A 23616-nucleotide genomic window follows, 5' to 3' on the forward strand; every position below is an offset into this window, starting at 1 on the left:
AGTTAAAGTCTGGTGAAGACTCGAACTTAAAAATTCATGTTGAATTCCTTCACTCTTTTACTATTATTAGGCTATCCAATAGCAGTTTGTATATGTCAATTTTCATGTTCAATATGGAAAAATTTAGAGTTGCCATGAATTTACAAATGTTCTTAAATGGAAGAGGTTGATGCCAATTGATAAACACTTCCCACTCCTAGTTTTCCAGGCTGCATCAGATTTTCTCTAATATAGTATTATATTTATTCCAAGGATTATAATTTTTTTCTTGGAGTATAATTCAAAGTGCCATAACTTGAACACTTTGAAGCTTTACTCAAGTTCTTCTGAAAAGTTAAGACTGATTTTGGGAAGATCAAAACATAAATGTTGTCATCATCATCATCATCATCATCATCATCATCAATCATTTCATAATTAGCTAAGCAACTAACTAAAAATTACTTAAAGCATGCTGATTAAGATATTAAATGTATCTCGTTCATAAAAAAGTTCAACACATGTTTTAGCAAGTTCCTGAAACAATCATCTTTAAACAGAATGTGCAGCAGTGGCAAGATGGAGGCACCGATAGTATCTCGAAATCACATCTTCATGAAACAATCAAACCACAGGAGTAATCAGTGGTTTGTTCAGAAAGCGAGCCTCCAAGTTCCCGAGTACAAGGTCAGCCATCTCCTTGCGGGTTTCCACTGTGCCACTTCCTACATGCGGCGTAAGGACTACATTTTCAAGACCAAACAGCTGCTCCGGCACATAAGGCTCATGTTCAAAGACATCAAGACCAGCTCCCCCTAAACGGCCTTCAACCAGTGCAGAAACCAGCTCAGGTTCATCCACATGAGGACCTCTCCCAATGTTGATCAGAACTCCCTTTGGTCCCAATGCATCAATGACTTCACGATTGATTATATGGCGGGTTTCTTCTGTTAGTGGGCAAGCAACAATCAGAATGTAACAGTTGGAGGCCAACTCAACTACACTTGGATAGTATTTGTATTTCAAATCTGCTTTCTCTGTTCTAGAGTAGTAACAGATTGGACAGCTAAATGCTTCAGCTCTCTTCGCAATAGCCATGCCAATTCTTCCCAACCCAATAATTCCAACTGTTTTTCCAGTGAACTGAGATAAATAAGAACAAAAATTTTCAATTAGAAGTGAAAAGAACAGAGAAAAATTGTAAAGAAAGCACTAAACACATAGCTGAGTCATTTAATCAAGAAAAATCCATTGTAAAAGCATCACTAATCATGTGATAATAGAAGGCAAAATTACCAACAAAATATATGAAATTGCACCAATACCATCAATACTAGTCACACTAAGGGATCTGCATGTAATCTGTTGAATACCGATAAAAACTGATACAAGTTCCATTAACTCAAAAAAGGTTATATGTTCCAGCGCTGAGAGGATCTCTCATGGGGGAAGGAAATAATGAAACACAAGCAGAGGTGATCTACTGAGAGGAAAAGGTGAATTTCAGCTGGAATTAAGAATATTAGTTCAGAACAAAGATTATGAAATGATAGTCTCAACCAACTGTTCACTTCAACAATGCACTTGATGTTTAAGTCATAATAGACACTGAAGGTANATTTTCTCTAATATAGTTTTATATTTATTCCAAGGATTATAATTTTTTTCTTGGAGTATAATTCAAAGTGCCATAACTTGAACACTTTGAAGCTTTACTCAAGTTCTTCTGAAAAGTTAAGACTGATTTTGGGAAGATCAAAACATAAATGTTGTCATCATCATCATCATCATCATCATCATCATCAATCATTTCATAATTAGCTAAGCAACTAACTAAAAATTACTTAAAGCATGCTGATTAAGATATTAAATGTATCTCGTTCATAAAAAAGTTCAACACATGTTTTAGCAAGTTCCTGAAACAATCATCTTTAAACAGAATGTGCAGCAGTGGCAAGATGGAGGCACCGATAGTATCTCGAAATCACATCTTCATGAAACAATCAAACCACAGGAGTAATCAGTGGTTTGTTCAGAAAGTGAGCCTCCAAGTTCCCAAGTACAAGGTCAGCCATCTCCTTGCGGGTTTCCACTGTGCCACTTCCTACATGGGGCGTAAGGACTACATTTTCAAGACCAAACAGCTCCTCCGGCACATAAGGCTCATGTTCAAAGACATCAAGACCAGCTCCCCCTAAACGGCCTTCAACCAGTGCAGAAACCAGCTCAGGTTCATCCACATGAGGACCTCTCCCAATGTTGATCAGAACTCCCTTTGGTCCCAATGCATCAATGACTTCACGATTGATTATATGGCGGGTTTCTTCTGTTAGTGGGCAAGCAACAATCAGAATGTGACAGTTGGAGGCCAACTCAACTACACTTGGATAGTATTTGTATTTCAAATCTGCCTTCTCTGTTCTAGAGTAGTAACTGATTGGACAGCTAAATGCTTCAGCTCTCTTCGCAATAGCCATGCCAATTCTTCCCAACCCAATAATTCCAACTGTTTTTCCAGTGAACTGAAATAAATAAGAACAAAAATTTTCAATTAGAAGTGAAAAGAACAGAGAAAAATTGCAAAGAAAGCACTAAACACATAGCTGAGTCATTTAATCAAGACAAATCCATTGTAAAAGCATCACTAATCATGTGATAACTGAAGGCAAAATTACCAACAAAATATATGAAATTGCACCAACACCATCAATACTAGTCACACTAAGGGATCTGCATGTAATCTGTTGAGTACTGATAAAAACTGATACAAGTTCTATTAACTCAAAAAAGGTTATATGTTCCAGCGCTGAGAGGATCTCTCATGGGGGAAGGAAATAATGAAACACAAGCAGAGGTGATCTACTGAGAGGAAAAGGTGAATTTCAGCTGGAACTAAGAATATTAGTTCAGAACAAAGATTATGAAATGATAGTCTCAACCAACTGTTCACTTCAACAATGCACTTGATGTTTAAGTCATAATAGACACTGAAGATATCTTAATTGGAGTAAAAGACATAATCTCACTTGTTTAAATAAAAAGTATTAAAGGCGTAAAATAAGCACTTCTTTTTCTTAAGTTTTTTAGGGAAAAGAAACAAGAAATTGACAAACACCAATTGACCAGAACTGGACTTGGAATTGAGCCATCTTTCACTTAGGATTCAGAACAACAGGGCATCACACCTAACGTATGCAGAACTGAGCCCAATGTAACTATCTAGATAAACCAAGTGCATACTGTAACTACTGTAGAATTAGCCTCCACCACTTTATTTCAATCCACAACAAAACAATATGTATCCAATTTTTGGCGGCTAAAAGCCCAGATAAGTAGGGACATTAAGACAAGTAAAAGCGAGTCCTACATAACTGTTTATATCCTGATCAAAACTGTCAAAAAATTAAAATAAAGTTAAGTTTTTCTCACATGAACTGACATCACACTTACAAAGCATTTTCAATTAACCTCATATGAGAACTTCTCTTCTATACTTCCTTATCTTAACTAACACATACAGCACATTAATCAACTTAAAAGCACTGAAAGAGATTAAATGTATATGCAGTATAAATTAAGCAAACCAATATAACATTTAGCATGATATCACTGATAGAGTAATTATATAAAGGCAACAGGAAAAAGCACCAAATTGGTCATAAAACTATTTTCAACATCCAAAAGAAACTTACTCAAATGCAGCCCTAAAGCAATTACTTTACAAACAGACAAGAATAAGAAACAAACAAACAACCACAGTTACACCTATGCTCAGCTTATGAGTTGTCAACTATTACACTTAGGAACAAATTGCTTAACCTACATTGAACACAACACATTGTCAAAGTGCACATATAATACAGGCTACTACTCCTCATCATAATTGTTTCAAAACCGTAATTTTTAAAAGGTAAATTAAAGGAAATGCACTGCATTGGTACAATCAGAAGAACTCCAAGAGTGCCAAACACACTGTAAAAAACACCATAAGCAACAGCATTTTGTCAGCACACAAATAATAAAGATTGGAGTTCATGCATCATGAAGTTTCAAATTGGATAATACACGTTGAAGAAATAAACAATGCTTATTAAACAAAGCTTAAAATCCTTAAAATCCCTTAAACAGAGCTTAATAACAAATAATCTAATACCCAATATATCAATTAACTTTTTCTCAGTATAAACATAATCCCTCAAATTATTTCTGCAGTTTCCCAAATCATCATGTGATCAATTGCCACTGTTACACTCAAATGTTACCCTCAGCGTGTAGGGGCATATCCAATTCTGTGGATTTCAGCCCTCTGCCAATGAGTACAACAGAGAATGAGGTNCGCATGAACTGACATCACACTTACAAAGCATTTTCAATTAACCTCATATGAGAACTTCTCTTCTATACTTCCTTATCTTAACTAACAAATACAGCACATTAACCAACTTAAAAGCACTGAAAGAGTTTAAATGTATATGCAGTATAAATTAAGCAAACCAATATAGCATTTAGCATGATATCACTGATAGAGTAATTATATAAAGGCAACAGGAAAAAGCACCAAATTGGTCATAAAACTATTTTCAACATCCAAAAGAAACTTACTCAAATGCAGCCCTAAAGCAATTACTTTACAAACAGACAAGAATAAGAAACAAACAAACAACCACAGTTACACCTATGCTCAGCTTATGAGTTGTCAACTATTACACTTAGGAACAAATTGCTTAACCTACATTGAACACAACACATTGTCAAAGTGCACATATAATACAGGCTACTACTCCTCATCATAATTGTTTCAAAACCGTAATTTTTAAAAGGTAAATTAAAGCAAATGCACTGCATTGGTACAATCAGAAGAACTCCAAGAGCCAAACACACTGTAAAAAACGCCATAAGCAACAGCATTTTGTCAGCACACAAATAATAAAGATTGGAGTTCATGCATCATGAAGTTTCAAATTGGATAATACACGTTGAAGAAATAAACAATGCTTATTAAACAAAGCTTAAAATCCTTAAAATCCCTTAAACAGAGCTTAATAACAAATAATCTAATACCCAATATATCAATTAACTTTTTCTCAGTATAAACATAATCCCTCAAATTATTTCTGCAGTTTCCCAAATCATCATGTGATCAATTGCCACTGTTACACTCAAATGTTACCCTCAGCGTGTAGGGGCATATCCAATTCTGTGGATTTCAGCCCTCTGCCAATGAGTACAACAGAGAATGAGGCGCAGAACATGAGAATTGAACAACTCTAACTCAAATTGACAAAAGTACTCCATGAAAACAAACTCCTCACCAACAACACTATACAAAACCACATATTCACAATTGGTGCTTAAAAGGATATTCAACACCACAAGTCACCATACTACCACCACCACCAACATCACCGAGCAACTCTTTACAGTATTATACATTTATCACATTTTAGTTCTTATAAGGTCATTATTCATATGGTTAAAATGGTTTCAGCACTAATTAACAATTAAACACTAAAAACACTAAAAATTAACATCAAAATTCTCAACTTTATCAAATCCAACACCGAGAAAAATGCTAGCAGAACATTAAATCAGAGAATTTCACACTAATCCATGAAAATAAAAAACCAAACTAACATTTAGTAATTGGAAAAAAAGAAACCACTAACCTTAGTAGTCAACTTATAATCTCCTTTCTTCCACTTGCCACTCCTCACATACCGATCACTCTCACACAACCTCCTCAACACAGCCAAACTCAACCCAATTGCCAAATCCGCCACGTCCTCAGTCAACACATCAGGAGTGTTTGTGACTCTTATTCCCTTCTCTTTACACTTCCCCAAGTCAACTTTGTCAAGCCCCACACTGAAACTCGCCACGATCTCAAGCTTTGGCAAAGCTTCTATCAGTTCAGCGTCAGCGCCGGCCGTGGCATTCCCGACAACTGCACGGATGCTGTTCTTGTGCGTGTTCAGGAACTGGGTCTTGTCTGGAAAGTTCCAGAACTTGAACAAGTTAAACCGCTTCTCAAGTTCTTGTTCCAAGTACGTGTTCATGGGACACACTATCAGAACACCGATTGACTCCATTGAAATGAAGAAAATAGATGAACCCAGTTGGGGTTTTGGTTAAACTTGATGGGTTTCTATTAGATTTACCAAATATTCGTTCTGTGTCCAGTATTTTTGGAAAAATTCGTTCCAGATTGGTGGCTGTACGTGTGTGAACCAGAAAATGAGCAGAGGGCTATTTCTAAACACGGCGTCGTTCCGTCGAATTTCATATTCTCTTTATATTGGAATTTAAATATAAAATACATTTTATTACATAAAAAATAAAGTTTAATAAACTTATTAGTATGGCCTACATAATTGGTTAAGTATCAAATTTAATTACAATATTTAGTTGTTAGTTGTGTATGGTTCTAATGACCCTGGGAATCGCCGCAATCTGTGGGATTTCCTTAGGGATCAGTCGGCAGTGTTTGATTCAGAGGGGCTCCCGTGGCTTGTGTTGGGTGATTTTAATGCCATCTTGGGAGCTTCTGACAGAGTGGGTGGTGATCCTGAGTGGTATGGTTATATGGATGATTTTGGCCAATGTATCCTGTGTTGAGTTGATGGGTTCCTTTTACTGGGTTTCGGTATACTTGGCATAACGGTCAACGGGCGATGGTTTATTTTACGGAAGCTCGATGGGGTCTTTGCATCACTTACTTGGTTCCTTGATCGACCAAGCACAGTTTCAAGTTCCGACCTCGAGATGTTTCAGATCATAGCTCTATTATCGTCCGTTTTGGTCCACGCCGTGGCAAGGTACCATCCCCTTTTAAATTTCTAAATTTTTGGGCTGATCATGCAAATTTTAGGGATATTGTTCAGGCAGTTTGGGACGAGCCTCTTGTAGCCAATCCTATCTTCCGTCTTACACAGAAATTGGGGCTAGTGAAATGGAAGCTAAAAGCTTTACATATTCGGGCTTCCAGTCATATCTCCACCAGGGTAATTGAGGCTCGGGCTCGGTGGGGCAGCAGCCCGGAAATTTGGATCGGGACCCCTTTTCTACTGAGTGTATCTCTGAGGAGAGGAACCTTGCCAACCAGTATTTCAGTCTTTGTCGAGATGAGGAGGCTTTTTTTAAGCACGGTCTCGTGTTCATGGTTGCACTTAGGGATCAGAATACTAATTTCTTTCATAGTCTTTGATCCATCGCAGGTTCGGAATCGATCCACGGTTTGACTGATGGCCATGGTACACATATTACTGACAGTCGGGGATTAGGGCGTTTGGCGGTGGGTTTTTTTCAGGATCTTCTTACTGCCCCTAGTCGACCTCAGATTGCCGAGGCTTCCAGGTTTTTTTCTGGCCGCATTTCTCCTGATATGATTTCTCCATTGACTGCTCCTATCACTGATGATGAGATTAGGATTGCTTTATTCTCTATCCCGGATGATAATCCCCTATCCCGGATGATTCACATCTTTGTTTTTTAAGCGGGCATGGGATATTATTGGTACAGATTTCAGGGCTGCGTGAGACATTTTTTTGCTACTAATGAAGCCAAGATGTGTTAATGCCACCAGGATTACTTTGGTTCCTAAGGTGGAGAGCCCAAGTCGTATGACAGACTTTAGGCCGATATCTTGTTGTAATGTACTTTACAATGCATTACTAAGGTGATTGTGAATCGGTTTAAAGTTGTGCTTCCGATATTATTGGGGTTTCCCAGTCACTTTTGTCCCGGTCGCAGGATTTCTGATAATATTCTGCTGACTCAGGAGCTTCTGCGGAATTATCATCTTAGGGGTACTTCACCTCGATGTGCCCTTAAAGTTGATATTCGGAAAACTTTTGATACTGTGAGTTGGGAGTTCATCCTTTGGGATTGCGTACTGTGGGGTTTCCGAGCGTATGGTGAGGTGGATCATGACATGTATCTCTACACCGTATTTCTCTGTTGCCCTGAACGAGAGCTTCACGGATTTTTTAGGTCCTCCCGGGGTGTGCGGCAGGGGGACCCTCTTTCTCCTTACCTTTTTGTGTTGGCTATGGAGGGGTTAGCTGGTATTTTTTGGGAAACCTCTCACAGCCCTGGTTTTTCAGTATCATTGGAGATGTAGGCAGGCAGCTATTACTCATTGTGTTTTGGCAGATGATTTGATGGTGTTTTGTAGAGCAGATGCTTCCTCTGTTAGCTTGATCAAATCGGCCTTGGATTATTTTGCTAAGGTTTCTGGATTAGTGACAATGCAGAAGAAGAGCCAGTTGTTTCTTTTCTGGAGTTACAGATAGGAGCAGATTGGGTTACAGTCTATCATGGTTTTCCAGCTGGGCCAGTTACCGGTAAGATATCTAGGGGTTCCTCTAATCTCTACCCGCCTTCGACACTCTGATTGTAGGCCTCTGTTGGAGCGAATTCTCTCTCGGATTAGGCTATGGACGTCGGCATCTTTGACCTATGCAGGCCGATTACAGTTGATAAAGTCGGTACTTTTCTCCATACAGGTTTATTGGTCCTCCATGTTTCTTTTGCCGGCAACTACAGTTAGACGGATTGAGAGTATTTTGGCCTCATTTCTTTGGAAGGGTACTTCTCTGTCCCATTCTGGTGCTAAGGTTGCATGGTCTTCTGTTTGCTATCCATTGACGGAGGGTGGCCTGGGTTTAAGAGGATCCAAGATTGGAATAGGGCGGCTATTCTCAAACATGTTTGGAGGCTACTTACTCTGATAGATCTTCTATATGGTCTTCTTGGCCCATTCGGTTCTCTTCCGTGGTCGGTCCTTTTGGCATATCCGAGTTACTTCTGGGGCTTCATGGGCTTGGAGAAATTTTACTTAGTAAGGTTTGGTGCCGGGGTCTTATTGTGACTTGTATTAGAGATGGTAGGGACACCATGTTATGGCAAGATCACTGGCTTCCGCAGGGTCCTCTGTGTGACTTGCTCCCTTTTAGAACCTTGACTTCCACTGGGTTGCCGTGGGATGCTCGTTTTCAGACATTATTCGGGTGGTTTTGGGACTTTCCTTCGGGCAGTTCAGACCTTCAGCATATCTGGGACTCTATTACAGTGCAGCCTTCAGTGAGTCATCCTAACCATATTGTGTGGAAGGGCCATCCATCTGGACGGTTCTCTATTGATTCAGCCTGGAATGTGTTGCGAGACAAACGAGATGTGAACTCGATTCATCATCTCCTGTGGTTTCCCGGGCATATTCCACGTCACTCTTTCATTCTCTGGCTCGCTTCTCTTGGCGGCTTCACACCATGGATCGGCTCAGCTCTCATGGTGTCATTACGTCCTCCCGATGTGTTTTGTGCAGATCAGCTACGAGACCCATGACCATTTGTTTTTCAGATGTGACTTTTCCAGTTATGTTTGGCAGGAGGTCACTACCAGGACGCTTTCTACATGGCCTACTCTCTCCTGGCTCCCTTTGCTTCAGTGGGCTAGTTTTGCATCTTCGACGAAAAGGTGACTTTAGCCACCTTCTTTCCTGGTTAGTCCTTTCAGCCACAGTTTATTTCCTTTGGTTTGAACGGAATAATCGCGTGTTTTCGTCAGCATTGTAGCTCCCGCAGAGATATTGTCTTAGATATTTATGATCTAGTTCGGTCAAGATTTTGGGTCTAGCACCTAAGTATGAGATCTCGCCTCAGCTCCGTGTGATATGGCACTTCCTGACTAGCTTTGTAAGGGACCTGCATGCTCTTTTGTGTCGGTTTGTGATTTTTGTGTTTGTGGTGAGCCTGCTGCTCTTTTTTGCCGGTTTGTGCTTTGTGTTTATGGTGAGCCTGTGTGCTCTTTATGCCGGTTTTGTGGCTTTTTTATGGCATCTTCTTGCTTTGTGGGAGCCTACTGCTCTCTTTTGCTGTTCATGACTTTGTGGGTTTTCCCACGTGTTCTTGACTGATAGTTATCAGTCATCCTCTTGGGGTATGCCCCTCGTATTGTATATTTTTTTGTCTTTTTACATACTTACCTTATCCAAAAAAAGTAAGGATACTTATTGTCATTTACGTCCATAGAAACAAAATATATGGGTTTTATGTTGCATTAATCGAACCACAGGGGAGTGATATTTCTAAAACGGACACAGTCGTTCTACATAAAGACACATGTTGTTTATTAATATAAACGACAACTTTTAGAATACCAAAACGACATGTCATTCGAGAAAGCTTGAGACGACACGTCGGTTACATATAAATGACGACGTATTCAAAACGCAACGACGCGTTTTAGCTAATCCAAACGACTGCATTTTATAAATAAACGACGCCGTTTGTGTTCCATCAAAATGACATGTCGACCTTTTTGACATGACATGTCGTGTTTATTAATATCATTTAATCTCTCTCGGTGGTCGGTTAATATCAAAAAAGCCCTAATTTTAACGATTTCTAGTGGACCAAAATGATATTTACTGTATATCGTTTGCCTTCGAAACGACATGTCGTTTCCGTTTGAGACGGCATATAATACATTAGCTAAATATTATTCTTCCCTTTTATTCCGTTAATTTTCAAAAAGGACCCTATTTTTTAAAGATTCCTACTGGACCTATATCAATTTCTATACAGTAAATAGTTCTTAAACATTAAAACATTAATTAACGAAATCATATTATTAAATTATGCATCCAATCACTCAAAATCATACATGATCTCACATGATTGATTGATTCTGTTATAAAAAACCAATTTTTTTTTTGCATCCGGATGGTGCTGCAATTTTCAAAGAGTTAAACCATAAGACATTCTCAATTTTAGATCTATATATAACACATCCTAATAAAAGAAAATCAAATTCTGGTATTCTTCTATATATAATTTTTGTGTGTTCCATAATCTAGGAGCCGTCCTGCGCTGCCACCTATCTTATCGCGGGATAATGGTGAGCTTACATCATGGCTGTCCAGCCTGAAATTTTGGTAGCTTTGACTTCTTCTAAATCGAACAAGAACCATCCAATTTATTACAATTTGAATTGTGCTATGTTTGTTCTGTCTCAACGACCTCTTTTCTGTAAACATGCACCCCACGTTCTTCCAACTCTGTTAAACAAATTAACAAAAACATTTATCAAATCAAGTATCTCCTTCTCAAATCTTCCCTCAAATCCTGTAATTCCATTCTATGCAATAATTTGCAGGAGGGTCTTGAGGTTTTTCCTCACCTTTCTTGGAATGTTGTATCATTCTCTCCTTGTGTCATTGCCTTAATTTGACAGGTTTTGTGTTTTTTTTTTAGCTGTTCTTGTTCTTTGTAGTACAGAACCTTTGTCTGCTAAATAAAACATGGTTCGAGCCTTGGAACAAGAGCAGGAAAGTTATAGGTCTAGATTGTTTCATTTCAAAGGGCTGCATGACAATGCTAGCAGACATGCTAAGAGTTTGAGCATTGAGAGTGCTAGTAAATTAGAAGATCCTGCAATGGAAGATGGGAGTTTGTTTAGGATTGCTTCAAAAGCTCGAAGCGATCAACCTCCGCCTGAAAAACCACATCTTGGTAGGGTTATTACTCGAACTGATAGGGTGGAAGCTCCCAATATTCCCAAGTCTCGCCTTTGCAAGGAAGATACTGTGGATTCATCTCAAAATATGGAAAAACTCCAACAGGGTCAGTACAATTTCAAAAAATTTGAAGTACTACCGAATACTGTCATATGAATAGTTCATTTAACCTGATGTCTTTTTGTTTAGATATGGAGCAAATGAAGGAAAGGTTTGCTAAATTGCTTCTGGGAGAGGATATGTCTGGTGGCGGAAAGGGTGTTTCATCAGCTTTGGCATTGTCGAATGCCATTACAAACCTTGCAGCTTCTGCATTCAGCGAGCAAAACCGTCTAGAGCCCATGGCAGCTGAAACCAAAGCTAAGTGGAGGAAAGAAATCGATTGGCTCTTATCAGTGGCTGATCACATTGTTGAATTTGTTCCTTCTCAACAGAAATCTAAGGATGGCAGCAATATGGAGGTACCTAAAAAACTATATGTGATCTTGATTTTTTTTTTTCTTATTTTCTGGGATCAAATGTTGATATGAAATCTTATGTTGCTGGGTTTTAAAGATCATGGTGACGCGACAAAGAACTGATCTTCACATGAATATCCCTGCGTTGCGCAAACTTGATGCAATGCTTCTTGTAAGTACATTAATTTGTCTTGCCGTTCATTTAGGCATATGCATATTCAATGTTCAATGAAGATCACATCGGGAAAAAACTTCTTTCATTAGCAATAATTCTTCAATGTGCAGGATTGTTTAGACAATTTCAAGGACAAAAATGAGTTCAATTATGTATCAAGAGATGCCCCAGACTCAGAAAAAGGCGGCAACAAAAGAAAAGATGATAAATGGTGGCTGCCTACGGTTAAGGTTCCCGAGGGAGGTCTATCTGAAATGACTAGAAAATTTCTGCAGTTTCAAAAGGATTGTGTAAACCAAGTGCTTAAGGCTGCCATGGCCATAAATTCTCAAGTTCTATCAGAAATGGAGATCCCTGAGAATTACATAGAATCATTGCCTAAGGTAAGTAAAACAGAACCAAGTCTTACTAAAATGTTGCATATATTCATGTCTGAAATCAATACCTCTCTACTTTCATATGGTGCTTTGTCAGAATGGGAGGGCAAGTCTTGGAGATTCAATTTATAGAAGTATTACGGTTGAATTTTTCAATCCCGATCAATTCCTCTCCACGATGGACTTATCATCGGAACACAAAATCCTAGACCTCAAGAATAGAATTGAGGCTTCCATAGTGATTTGGAAGAGGAAAATGAACCAAAAAGATGGAAAATCAGCTTGGGGTTCAGCTGTGAGCTTGGAGAAGAGAGAACTCTTTGAAGAGAGAGCAGAGACAATCTTAATCATCCTCAAACAAAGATTCCCTGGAATTCCTCAATCTTCACTAGACATTAGCAAAATTCAATACAACAAGGTAAAGAGACTTGTGTTGTTACCTGTTACAAAAACAATAGCTATATGATGTTCAAAGAGCTTTTTCACTAATTTGTTCTTTAAATAACAGGATGTTGGGCAGGCAGTCCTGGAAAGTTATTCCAGAATACTTGAAAGTTTGGCCTACACAGTCTTGTCTCGAATCGAAGATGTACTTTATGCTGATTATGCCACTAAAAATCCAACAGAAGCAAATGATACAAGAAATCCTTTAATAGATAATGAATTGACAGGAACAGAATGTTTAATAGAACACAACACTTCAGATTCAAAGATACAAACACTGTTAGATTTTATGGGTTGGGATGTGGATCAAGGTGAGAATGAAGAAAGGAAGGACCCAGAAAATCAATCAGATGAACCTGCCAAAGAAGGTGAAGGAAAATTTACACACAAACTTACAACAATAGTGACTCAGAAGAGGATTTCTTACCTTGAAAGCTTAAGTGGTCTAAGAAGTCCGACGGCACGCCATTGAGTAATAATCATAGGGGGAGAATGTAAACCATCAAAGAAAGAAAAACTGAAACCAGAAAGAGAGATAAGTGATGTAAAAGGAAACACAAGAAAGAGTGAGAAAGCCTAACCTTCAAATGTAAACCTCAGGACTCCAAAGGGGAATCCTCATGAGCTGTGAACTTGTGATAACTTATTCTGATTTTGTTTCTTTTGTAAATACAGAAGAATGAGGAAAACTGTTGTTTTCAGATGTGAGCTTTTTTCTTGTACAATTAAGGGCTCTTTTAGCAGATATATAGCTACTGAAATGTGTTTCAGTGATTACTTTCATCTTGGATTACTCCAAGCTTGCTGTAATCATCATTTGTGATTATGTTTGAGTGTTGTATGCTTTCTGGGTGTTTTTTTTTTTTTTTTCTTTCAATTGACTTAATAACAAGAAGTTATCAGTAGCAGAATTTTAAGCACATTCGTCTATACTTTATAATGCTCATGTTTCTGGACAATCGATATGTAGCAGTAATCCCCAGTTTAGAACTCGGCAAACTCAAAGGTTGCGGATTTCTGGTATCAGAAAATAAAGTTTGTGAATCACACTCACACTCCATTCACTCTTCATGGAAGAGACCAGGGTCATATTCTGAATTTCAATTCCATTATTCTCCATACATGTAACAAGACCATCAAATTTAAGTCAGTAATTGAATGATGAAAAGACTTAAGTGACAATCAAACAAAGAGTTAATAGTTAAAGGCACAGAAATCCAATTGAAGCAAATATATTTGCATAGATAATAGGTGTCTTAAGTAGGATTTGGAGAAACCTACAAGTTTACAATCAAAAGAAGATAAATACAATCAAAGTTTACAAATGGGGTAATTTAGATCTTGCCACGTGGACCGAGCTTTGGTGGAAGTTGTGGACCCTTCTTGATTGGTAGAATGTCACCAGTAGCAGTTGCACTGAAGTATGCAAGGGTAGAACCACCTCCCAATATCAAGAACTTGAGTAATAATCCTCTCTTGGTGAATGGAGCTGCAAATGTCTCAAAGAACTTGCTCTGCAATTCCATATGCATGTAAACTATAAGTAACCTTAAATATTTAGTTTCTTAATTCTTTTCTATTAACAACAAATCATGAATGAATCTCAAATCAGGAGAGAATCAGGACAATAGACCTATGTTCTAATCAACTTGGTAAGAATGCAAAAAAATTTATTACAGTTTAAGAATCTTAAACCAACATGGCATAGCAGAACTGTGGACTGCATGTGCTATCCGCGAAAAGTTACACTTCGCTAGTTGGTTCTATCATACATTCATTAAATAAAAGATTCCCTTGCTTTAATGTCATATAATTAACAAGACCTAACATAACCATCTACCACAATTTAAGATGAATAACTACTGCTAGAGAGCATTGCTATAGTTTTTGAGTAATCACTTCTATTATATACTATTGCCATAATTTACAGAAATGGTTGAAATCACTGCAGCTTCAAAGCAAAGCTTTCATAGCTCAGTTGGTTAGACCACCCGTTTAGTTAAGTGTTTTGGCATACAACTATAATTTTAGGAAAAAATCAAACAAACCTGAAGAGAGTTGTATGGAGATGGTGCATCTGAGCCATACAAATCCCACTGCCCAGTAGTGTTACCCAAATCCTCCAAATCAAAGTACACACTCTTGTCACCATACTTAGCCACTACAGCACCAGCTCTGCATGTTACCAAGTCAAAACATTAGCCAAATTGAGCTGAATTGTCCTCCGGATAAGTGAATTAGCTTCTCACAAAAATTGAGATGATAGTACAAACCTGACGTTTTTGAGCCTCAAACTCTGGCGAGCTGGCTTGACTGAGAGCTTGGTTCCGGCAAGGGAACTTCCACCAAGGCCTTTAATGTTGGCTGGTTGCACAGCAGCTATGGTTGCTAGAGATGCCATTGGCCTTGGTTGCTTTGTTTCTGACTAAATTTCTTGGAGGTTGTGGTTGAGTTAGAGGATCAGAGAAGTATATCCATATTCGGGTTTTTGATATTTTGCATGGATCTTAGTCGGACACGTGGCGAAATGGGTATTCTTCTGAAAGATATGGAATCCCATTTAAGTGGTGCCATGTGGATGAGAGCTGGATAAGCCTATCCATTTTATGATCTTCAGTGAATCATATTCCATATTTTGCTCGTAAATAGAATTTTCTTTTGGAGGTTGTCGAGTATATATGATTTTTATACTGTTAGCTTTTTTGGTCCAATGGGTTAGGTATGAGCTAAGATGCTCCAGGTAAAACTGTTCAAAACCCCAAAACAGGCCCAAATCCAATTCAACAAAGTGATATAAGACAAAGTTATCTGAGTTAGAAATTTTAGCTCGCCAAATCCAATAACATCAGGGAAACAGAAAACATCGAACTTCTTTTGTTTTTTTTTTTTTTTTTTTTTAATGGTCCCAATTTATAAGTATCTCGACTAATCTTTTAGGATCTTGAAGTTAAGTACTAGATAAACCCTTTAGTAACCATCCTTATTAGTAATCGAGAGAGATGGAACTCAAAATTTCTTGAGTAATACACCTAAGAGCCTCTATCGTCTTATTTGATCACTTATAATCAAAAGTTATTGTTTTAAAGGTTAAAACCCTAGTTAATAAATTTGCGTTTTACATCCGCATACAAAATACGAATTTTCATATGTTATCAGTGTGACCGAATAATTCGTAAATTATATGCTTCAACGTATAATCCGTGAATTATTTCCGCGTATCCTTATTTTTGAAAAAAAAATTGTAAATAAATGCCGCTTTCGTACTTCTTCTGGGTAGTATAATTCATATCAATCACTTCAATGGTCTTTATGTGTTCAGCTTACAGAAGAGTTATTTTCTCCCGCCTCTTTTATTTCCATAAAATTAATTAATAAAATGCTCCTTCATGCACCAATCTCATTCATACACTGGGAAATAATATCCAATTTAAAAAGCCAATGGTGTTAACCTGTTGGCGCGATGATGGGATAGAATCAACACATTATCCTGCATGATCACTGTCAATTTGACCATTCATCCACGTGTCCCTACTCTATTCCCTATTTCATTCTTAGCCATCAGGAAATTGAATAAATTAACAAGAATACAGAGGCTCAAGCTGCTCAACGCCTCAACCATAATTTAATCACAATTTTAAGTCCACATATTTTTTTACCATTTTAATTATTTTTTCTTTTCAAAAGAATATTTGAGAAAGTAACACCGACCCCGTGATTAGAGGCGTTGTCATGATTTAATTTTTTCTAAAAAAATTAAACCATGGATTTTTTTTGTTAATATGCTAATAAAAAGATCTCTCTTAATTACTGTATTTTTTAAAACGTATTATTAACAGTGTATCATATTAAATTCGTATATATCTATATCGTATTTTTTTTGTATCTAAATTTTATGACCAAATTTTTACAAACATATTTTTTATTATTTACTGTATCATATTTGTAAAATTTTCGTATCATTTTTTTGCCATATCCGTATTTACTAAGTAGGGTTAAAATAATAACTTTTGATTATAAGTGATCAAATAAGGCGATTTGACTATGCAAGTAACTATTAGGGCCTCCAACTTTAGAGTTTAGACTCTGTGAGACCAAATAATCTGACTAAACTCCTAAGAGGTCCTTCTGTAAATAATAATGATTGACTGCCATAATTGATATTTTAAGTGATCACATGCTATAATTCTAAGTTCAAAGAAGAGATTCAACGCAAGAAAAGAGGATCCAAATTCACTTATTTTATTCAATGCACATAAAGCCGCTCAAATCTTTATTATTATTATTATTTTTTTTTTTTTTTTTTTGGGTAGCATTAAATCATAGACAAGAAGAATGAACTTTCAGCTAAAAGTAATTAACTTGATTTTAGCTATTTCTAAACCTGCAATCCCTCCTAATCTCTCCCTCTTCTCCAACTAAAACTTTGTAATTTGACAGCTTCAGGAACCCTGAAGTGAACCTATTGAAGAAGTGTTGTGTGTTGTGTCCAAATGCACTTACATAGGGCTGTGTTCTGGGGTCTGAAGCAATCTCAGAATCAATCTTCAGCAGCCCTCTTCCAGTTTGAATGTCAATAAAGTATTGGTTGTCAAAGGAGAAGATTGTAGCATCATTCTGAGCAAATGACACGTCGGATAATGCAGGATTGATGCATATTGTTTGCAGCATAACTGAGAAGGGTGGTGACAATGTGGGATCACTCGTTGGCCATAGCCTCTCCCTGAAGTTTCTGCAATGGCCTATGCCTAAAGTATGAGATCCTGCAACCATGAAAAGGGCTTTGACAGATTACATTTCTTTGCCATGCCACACAGTTCTCTTCTGCAGAGTACTTAAAGTAAACGATAAAATTGTGCAAAAGTAATGAGAAATTTGACTGAAATTTTGTCTATATACCCATGAGTGCAACTCCATCTTCCAAACTGATATTCTTCTTGCGGAAGATTTGAATGAATGCATCAACGGAAATATAAGCTGCAGGAAGTTGCTTATCAGCTCTCTCCTTGCTAGCAGAAACAGTGTCTCTTCTTCCTGTCAAAACCTTTATATATGGTCCTCCTGTCTGGAAACACAAAAGTTTCATAAATGGAACTGTAGAAATTGAAAGAATTATCGAAGTTTTTCCTGAAGGCTTAAAAGCATATCCAGGCCTACTGCGACGCCAAGGTTGGGTCGCAGCAGGTAAAAATTCTACCGGAAAGACAAAACACCTCTCCTGACATCGTATTTTGTCGGGAGAAGTGGCCATAAATTCAATCCATGTTGTGTTTTCAGAAATCGATGTATATAGCTTACCAGATATACAGCTTCCCTTGCAGCCAACTGAATAATATCAGCACAAGAGACTGTTTCAGGACAAATTGCTTCAAGAGAACTCTTTATCTCATTGATAACATTCAGCTTCCGAATTCCGAAATTCCTGTATGAAGATGTTTATGCAGTCATCCCATTAGCGTTTTCCAGAAGAACTAATCCATCACAACCCTGCAGCAATCACAAATCAACATGAAAATGCAGATTCGAAGAACCATGATGATCCAACAAAGGCAAAAAATTACATCAACTTGACAATCATGAAAAGCCAGTCTCAGAATCGCAGCTGCAGTAGAAAGATCATTCAACATGCTTTTTCTCATTTTCTCTTTCACCAACTTCTCCGCATCAGGGCAGCTCTTTTTATAGAACTGTAACTCAAGTTCACCATTCACATTTTGAAATAAGCAACAAAAACCCCACAAAAAAACCACCATTAACAACACTTTGAGCCCCATCACCATCCTTCAAAATTCAAAGTCTTGCAGCCGCAGAAGAATGTGGAGAGAATTGTAATCATTTCATTTATTTATAGACTGGTTTGACGAGGCTCAGATTCAGGAATCTCATGACTGGTGTAGCCATGCATGTTACGGCAAAACCTGAAGCCAGTTCTTTTAAATTTTCATATTTATTTTTAGCACCAAAATTTAATGTTAGTAGTGATTTGTCGGTGGGAAGTTGAATCAGAAAATTAAACACACTTTGATTAGTTAAATTTTTGTATCTAATTAATTCCTTTGGAGTTATTACGCTTATTAAATCTTGTTGCTTTGCATTTGATGTGAAGAGGACTTAAAATAAGCATTTAAATCAAGTCTCTATCACCTTGCTTCTATTATGAATTGTTAGCAGACTCAAAATAGCAACTGGAGATGGACATTGCCATGAATCCTTTAAAGATGGGTTACCTTCAGCTCAGAGAAATTCAACTACTAACTTCAGAATCATTTAATCAAAATTTGGATTTTTCTTCCAACTCTTTTAAACTTTTAAAGATCTTAAAATTCATCTCAGTAATATATATATATATTATTATTTTTTTTTTTTTTATGACTAGGGTGTCTAGACTAGTTTATGCGTACCTCAACTTTTTTTTTTTTTTTAATGACCAATGGTGTTTAGGTTAGCTTACTCACACCTCAACTAATTTCTCGAGACCCTGGAACTACCGGCCTCCAACTAATCCCCCAAGACCTTAGAACTACTGGCTATCAATTAATCTCTTGAAACCCTGGAACTACCGACCGTCAACTAATCCCTCAAAACCTTAAAATTACCGGGTAAGAACTCTAATAGCTACCCATATTACCAACTAAGGAGGGGTTCGAACTCAAAGACTTTTTGGTGTATTACTCAAGAGATTTTATTTGTGTATGTATACAGAAAGTGTCTCTTGATTTATTTTAAACTATGGAAATTCATTTAATTTTTCCATTATCTTATTCTTTTTATCAATAAATAAGAATTGCATACTTTAGACTTAGAGGCCATGTGCATTGAAAAATAATGATAAAGAAAAGCCATAAATAAGACTTGACAGATGTACAAATTGAAGCGCTGCATTATTGGTGTAAAAATCAGGTTGATCAAAAACTCTGAAACTGGCTTCATTTATGCTTCAATAATTTCCCGCAACTAAATTTGATCATTTTATATGATATTAATGAGGCAGAGCTACTTGATCGAATTTAAGCATTGTTTTCTCCAAGCCAAAAAAATTGGTGAATAAAATTTAACTACATCTGGTTTTTTTTTTTTTGAAAAGAAGTATTTTTATACTTAAAAGTGGGATCTTGGTAATGGATTGTTGTGCTAATTTCATTCGAGAATTAGTCGAGATGCACGTAAGCTAAAACTAGTCAAGGACCGGTCCCAAGCGGGTCCGAATATGGGCCCGTTTGGGACCAATCGCTCATGGGCCTAGGACCAATCCCAGGCCCATGAGCAATTTCAGGACCCGGACCGGTCCTATGGGCTTGCAAAATTTTATGTTCACCCTATCTTTTTTATATTTTAGGGGCGAAATAAAATTCTGTAGGGGCGTTTATGTAATTTTTAGGGGTAGATTAGTAAGTTTTTAAAAGTTTAATTAATTTTATAAAATCATAAATAAATTAATGGTTAATTTTAACATAAATGTAATATTCACACATCACACATTCACGTTTCACAAATAAACAATTAAATAATTTTTTTATTAAATTATTAATTTTCATCGTCAAGAATATTTAAATCATTAAAATCGGTATTCCTAAAGAGTTCGAGTAATTCGGGATCTTCAGGGTGCTGTTATAATCTTTTCTCTGCATGAGTCCAATCACATAAATACGTTATCACTTCAATCACCTTATCGATTAAAGAGTATTTTCTGTATTCAACAATAAATAAATTATAAATATAAATATAAATTGAATGAGAATTTGATTGGAGTTGAGAGTAGAGAGATTGAGTGGTGTGGAAAAAATGAGAAATTTTAGGGAATATTTATAATGTAGCATTGGGGGAAAATGAAAAAAAAAAAAACCTCCTCAACCCCCACCCCCCAATAAAAAAAATAGCCAACGGTTATTAAATGCAAATTTTTTATTATGTTTTTTTTAATTTTGTAAAATCTTATTTTAACCCTTATAATTTTTGTCTATTTTGAAAATTTATAGGGGGTTTTGTAATTGTCCAATGGGCTAAAAAAATAAACCAAAAGAGTTTGGGCCCAATCCAAGCCCGGGCCTTGGAGGAGGGCCCAATGAAGGGACCAACCCTCCTCCTTAGGCCTAGTCCCGTTTTGGGACCAAGCTTACTAGGATTGATATTAAGAGCGGATTTTTGGGCCAGGTTTTTGAACCCGATCCCAAATACCCAACGCTAACGTAAACTGATCAGAGGCTTTGGACATCTTAGTTAAAAAAAAAAAGTATTTATAGATATTAAATATATATTGTATACATAATGTTTGGTTTAAATGACTTTTATGAGAGTGAAGATGACTTTTTTCAGTGGATGCTTTTCTAAAGAGTATTGGGGATATTTTTGTAAGAAAAAAAAAAAAAAGATTTTTATTCAAAAGTGCTTTTTGTGTTAAAGCTTCCAAACACCGTAAATCAAGTAGAAGCATCTTAATGTGGAGTAAGTTAACGTGGAGTAACTAAAATTTTGTGTAAAAGTTTTTATTCGATTGATCGTTTTAAAGTCTCGAGGGATTAGTTGAACAGCTGAAGTGTGCACAAATTGGTTCAAATGTTCAATTATAGGGAAAAAAAAAAAAAAAAAAACCTATATACATTTTTAAAGTGTTTTAGAAATTTTTTACAATACTTTTAATTGAATTTACCATATATAATGATAATTGACAGAACAAAATAAATAAAGCAAAACAAAAATAATATTTTACTTCTTTAAAGTTTATATTATTATTTATTTAGAAGTGTCATTAAATTATCATAATCCTTTTGTATATAAAAATAATTTTTAATTTCTTAAATTAGAGGCTTAACATTATTTTCTCAAATCTAAAAAATCCAGAAACAAAAAGTCAAAAATATTTCTTTGTTCTTCTCTCTCTTTCTTATCCCACAGAGGAAAATAATTCAAGAAATTTGAGGGAAAAAAAAAAAACCAATCCTACAGGCTACAACAAGAAAAACACTTTCCACTTTCTCTCTCTCTTATCTTCAAAACAATGTCTCTAACTTCATCACTTCATTCTCTCTCACTCTCAATGCCCAAAACCCACTTCCTCCATGGCTCAACTCCTCTCTCTTACCTCTCAAAACCCTCTTCGCTTCCCCAAAATCCCACCTTTTTCGTCCCACCAATCAGGGCCATGAAAAAGATGCAAGGCAGAGTGGTTTGCTCCACAAACGACAAGACGGTTTCTGTTGAAGTTGTGCGTTTGGACCCTCACCCAAAGTACAAGAGACGCGTTAGAAAGAAGAAGAAGTACCAGGCTCATGACCCTGAGAACCAGTTCCAAGTTGGCGATGTTGTTCAGCTTGAAAGGTCCAAACCCATCAGCAAGACGAAGAGTTTTCTTGCAGTGCCCCTCCCTCCAAGGATTAGGAACAAGAAAGAAGATAAGGTTAATAATGAGGTTGGAATTCCTTTAGAGAGTGAACAAGCACAGCTGGCTTAGTGCGTCTTGTTTTGATGTTCAGTTGTTGTGGTTTTGTAATGCTTTGATACAGTTTAAATGTTAATTATATTTCATTGTTATGAACATTCAAATGGGTTTGTTTCAATTTTGTTTTCTGATTATTCTTTTGGTGGGTTTGATTTTCATTGAATTGAGTTTTTGTGAAATTGTTTGAATGCGGGTATGCTTTGAAGCTGTTTAACTGTGGATTTCATATAATGCCTTTAAATTATGAAATGGGTTTGTTTCAATATGGTTTTTTGGTTGTCTGTTTTGGTGATTGAGTTTTTTTTCTGATTTGAGTTTGTTTGGAACTCTTTGAATGCGGATTTTATTTGACGGGCATTAAATCATTTTTTTTTTCTTTTTGTGTTGAATTGGTGTTGGTGGTGGTTGAAATTATCAATGATCTTTCATGTTTTCAGTTATTGCTTTTGTTTTAGTGGGTTCTGGTGATTGATAGTAGTGAGTCTCTTTTTGGCAGTAAAATTGGAAAAAATTTTGGCTGAATTTAAGTTTGTGGAATGCATTTTTGTTTTTAGTTGAATTTCTTAGAATTAGTTTTAAGTTAAAAGTTATGTTTTTAGCGTAAAAATTGTTAAATTAGTCATGTTTTTAGTGCCAAATTTGAAATCAGAGAACAGAAGGAAGATCATGAGACAATGGAATCAAATTAGAGAACTTGTTTGTGATCAATGAAACTTATGAATGGACTAGATTTTGAATTGATGTAGTCCTGACAATGGAGAAAATGCACACACGATTTTGATGTTATGCTGCATAACAGTAATTGACCGCTTTTGGAAACTTTTTCTCGGACTGGTCATTGCAATATTTTCAAACTGACTAAGTATATGCCACACAAGTTTTAGTTACCGTCAAATGTTGTTGAATGAAGGAGGTTAAGTGATAATGAATATCTCAGCGTGACCACTCTGCAATTCTGGAGTGAAAGGATGTGAAGAATTTTTGACTGACAGGAAGTTTTTGTAGACTTATATTTTAACACTGGATGCATAAAGTTGTGTGATGTTTTAAGTGTAGAGTAGCTTTATTAATGATATTGATTAGTGAATGAAAAATTGCCTATCTAGCAGTCAATTGGAATTCTCTATTTTTCATTGCTTGTTGATTTTTTTGATGTTGAAAGTTATCCTTGGAAAAAGACACTCATTTTGTTGCTATTTGGATTGTGTATGGTGCATGTTTAGATAATAAAAAGT

At 36.5% G+C, this 23616-nt stretch overlaps 6 protein-coding genes across 6 annotated transcripts; 2 read left to right on the forward strand and 4 right to left on the reverse strand.

The window, feature by feature from the left end:
- Nucleotides 1-603: 603 nt before the first annotated feature.
- LOC116136100 (hydroxyphenylpyruvate reductase-like) lies at nucleotides 604-1789 on the reverse strand. Its single transcript, XM_031421814.1, has 3 exons — nucleotides 1675-1789; nucleotides 1276-1361; nucleotides 604-1122 (listed from the first exon to the last, which is right to left on the reverse strand). The coding sequence occupies exons 1-3, from the start codon at nucleotides 1787-1789 to the stop codon at nucleotides 604-606; spliced, it is 720 nt and encodes a 239-aa protein (XP_031277674.1).
- A 20-nt stretch (nucleotides 1790-1809) lies between these two features.
- Nucleotides 1810-6212, reverse strand: LOC116136189 (glyoxylate/hydroxypyruvate reductase A HPR2). The gene is made up of 2 exons (XM_031421894.1): nucleotides 5646-6212; nucleotides 1810-2501 (listed from the first exon to the last, which is right to left on the reverse strand). Exons 1-2 carry the CDS (start codon nucleotides 6066-6068, stop codon nucleotides 1983-1985), a joined length of 942 nt encoding a protein of 313 aa, XP_031277754.1. The 5' UTR covers nucleotides 6069-6212; the 3' UTR covers nucleotides 1810-1982.
- Nucleotides 6213-11278: 5066 nt separating this feature from the next.
- LOC116136101 (rop guanine nucleotide exchange factor 12) lies at nucleotides 11279-13552 on the forward strand. Its single transcript, XM_031421815.1, has 6 exons — nucleotides 11279-11600; nucleotides 11684-11955; nucleotides 12050-12124; nucleotides 12238-12510; nucleotides 12602-12922; nucleotides 13013-13552. The coding sequence occupies exons 1-6, from the start codon at nucleotides 11279-11281 to the stop codon at nucleotides 13418-13420; spliced, it is 1671 nt and encodes a 556-aa protein (XP_031277675.1). The 3' UTR covers nucleotides 13421-13552.
- A 614-nt stretch (nucleotides 13553-14166) lies between these two features.
- LOC116136205 (photosystem I reaction center subunit VI, chloroplastic) lies at nucleotides 14167-15417 on the reverse strand. The gene is made up of 3 exons (XM_031421912.1): nucleotides 15222-15417; nucleotides 14997-15123; nucleotides 14167-14462 (listed from the first exon to the last, which is right to left on the reverse strand). The coding sequence occupies exons 1-3, from the start codon at nucleotides 15347-15349 to the stop codon at nucleotides 14283-14285; spliced, it is 435 nt and encodes a 144-aa protein (XP_031277772.1). The 5' UTR covers nucleotides 15350-15417; the 3' UTR covers nucleotides 14167-14282.
- Nucleotides 15418-17313: 1896 nt separating this feature from the next.
- Nucleotides 17314-18725, reverse strand: LOC116136102 (peroxidase 29-like). The gene is made up of 4 exons (XM_031421816.1): nucleotides 18454-18725; nucleotides 18244-18367; nucleotides 17845-18010; nucleotides 17314-17708 (listed from the first exon to the last, which is right to left on the reverse strand). The coding sequence occupies exons 1-4, from the start codon at nucleotides 18723-18725 to the stop codon at nucleotides 17314-17316; spliced, it is 957 nt and encodes a 318-aa protein (XP_031277676.1).
- Nucleotides 18726-21815: 3090 nt separating this feature from the next.
- LOC116136211 (30S ribosomal protein S17, chloroplastic) lies at nucleotides 21816-22499 on the forward strand. Its single transcript, XM_031421922.1, has one exon. It carries the CDS (start codon nucleotides 21941-21943, stop codon nucleotides 22391-22393), a length of 453 nt encoding a protein of 150 aa, XP_031277782.1. The 5' UTR covers nucleotides 21816-21940; the 3' UTR covers nucleotides 22394-22499.
- The last annotated feature ends 1117 nt before the right edge of the window (nucleotides 22500-23616 follow it).

The sequence above is a fragment of the Pistacia vera genome, unplaced genomic scaffold, assembly GCF_008641045.1.
Source record: "Pistacia vera cultivar Batoury unplaced genomic scaffold, PisVer_v2 Contig31, whole genome shotgun sequence".
NCBI lineage: Eukaryota > Viridiplantae > Streptophyta > Magnoliopsida > Sapindales > Anacardiaceae > Pistacia > Pistacia vera.

What these genes read in the sequence shown, in the direction of transcription:
- LOC116136205 (XM_031421912.1), bottom strand. Translation starts at nt 15,349, where the DNA reads ATGGCATCTCTAGCAACCATAGCTGCTGTGCAACCAGCCAACATTAAA. An exon ending in TTGAGGCTCAAAAACGTCAG is followed by an intron (nt 15,124 to 15,221) that starts GTTTGTACTATC and finishes GGTAACATGCAG; the next exon opens with AGCTGGTGCTGTAGTGGCTA. An exon ending in CTCCATACAACTCTCTTCAG is followed by an intron (nt 14,463 to 14,996) that starts GTTTGTTTGATT and finishes ATGGAATTGCAG; the next exon opens with AGCAAGTTCTTTGAGACATT.
- LOC116136189 (XM_031421894.1), bottom strand. Translation starts at nt 6,068, where the DNA reads ATGGAGTCAATCGGTGTTCTGATAGTGTGTCCCATGAACACGTACTTG. An exon ending in ATTATAAGTTGACTACTAAG is followed by an intron (nt 2,502 to 5,645) that starts GTTAGTGGTTTC and finishes TATTTATTTCAG; the next exon opens with TTCACTGGAAAAACAGTTGG.
- LOC116136102 (XM_031421816.1), bottom strand. Translation starts at nt 18,725, where the DNA reads ATGGTGATGGGGCTCAAAGTGTTGTTAATGGTGGTTTTTTTGTGGGGT. An exon ending in CAAGGGAAGCTGTATATCTG is followed by an intron (nt 18,011 to 18,243) that starts GTAAGCTATATA and finishes TTGTGTTTCCAG; the next exon opens with ACAGGAGGACCATATATAAA. An exon ending in AGATGGAGTTGCACTCATGG is followed by an intron (nt 17,709 to 17,844) that starts GTATATAGACAA and finishes TCATGGTTGCAG; the next exon opens with GATCTCATACTTTAGGCATA.
- LOC116136101 (XM_031421815.1), top strand. Translation starts at nt 11,279, where the DNA reads ATGGTTCGAGCCTTGGAACAAGAGCAGGAAAGTTATAGGTCTAGATTG. An exon ending in TATGGAAAAACTCCAACAGG is followed by an intron (nt 11,601 to 11,683) that starts GTCAGTACAATT and finishes CTTTTTGTTTAG; the next exon opens with ATATGGAGCAAATGAAGGAA. An exon ending in ACATAGAATCATTGCCTAAG is followed by an intron (nt 12,511 to 12,601) that starts GTAAGTAAAACA and finishes GTGCTTTGTCAG; the next exon opens with AATGGGAGGGCAAGTCTTGG.
- LOC116136100 (XM_031421814.1), bottom strand. Translation starts at nt 1,789, where the DNA reads ATGATTGATGATGATGATGATGATGATGATGATGATGACAACATTTAT. An exon ending in TAAAGCTTCAAAGTGTTCAA is followed by an intron (nt 1,362 to 1,674) that starts GTTATGGCACTT and finishes AACTTGTATCAG; the next exon opens with TTTTTATCGGTATTCAACAG. An exon ending in CAATTTCATATATTTTGTTG is followed by an intron (nt 1,123 to 1,275) that starts GTAATTTTGCCT and finishes TATTTATCTCAG; the next exon opens with TTCACTGGAAAAACAGTTGG.
- LOC116136211 (XM_031421922.1), top strand. Translation starts at nt 21,941, where the DNA reads ATGTCTCTAACTTCATCACTTCATTCTCTCTCACTCTCAATGCCCAAA.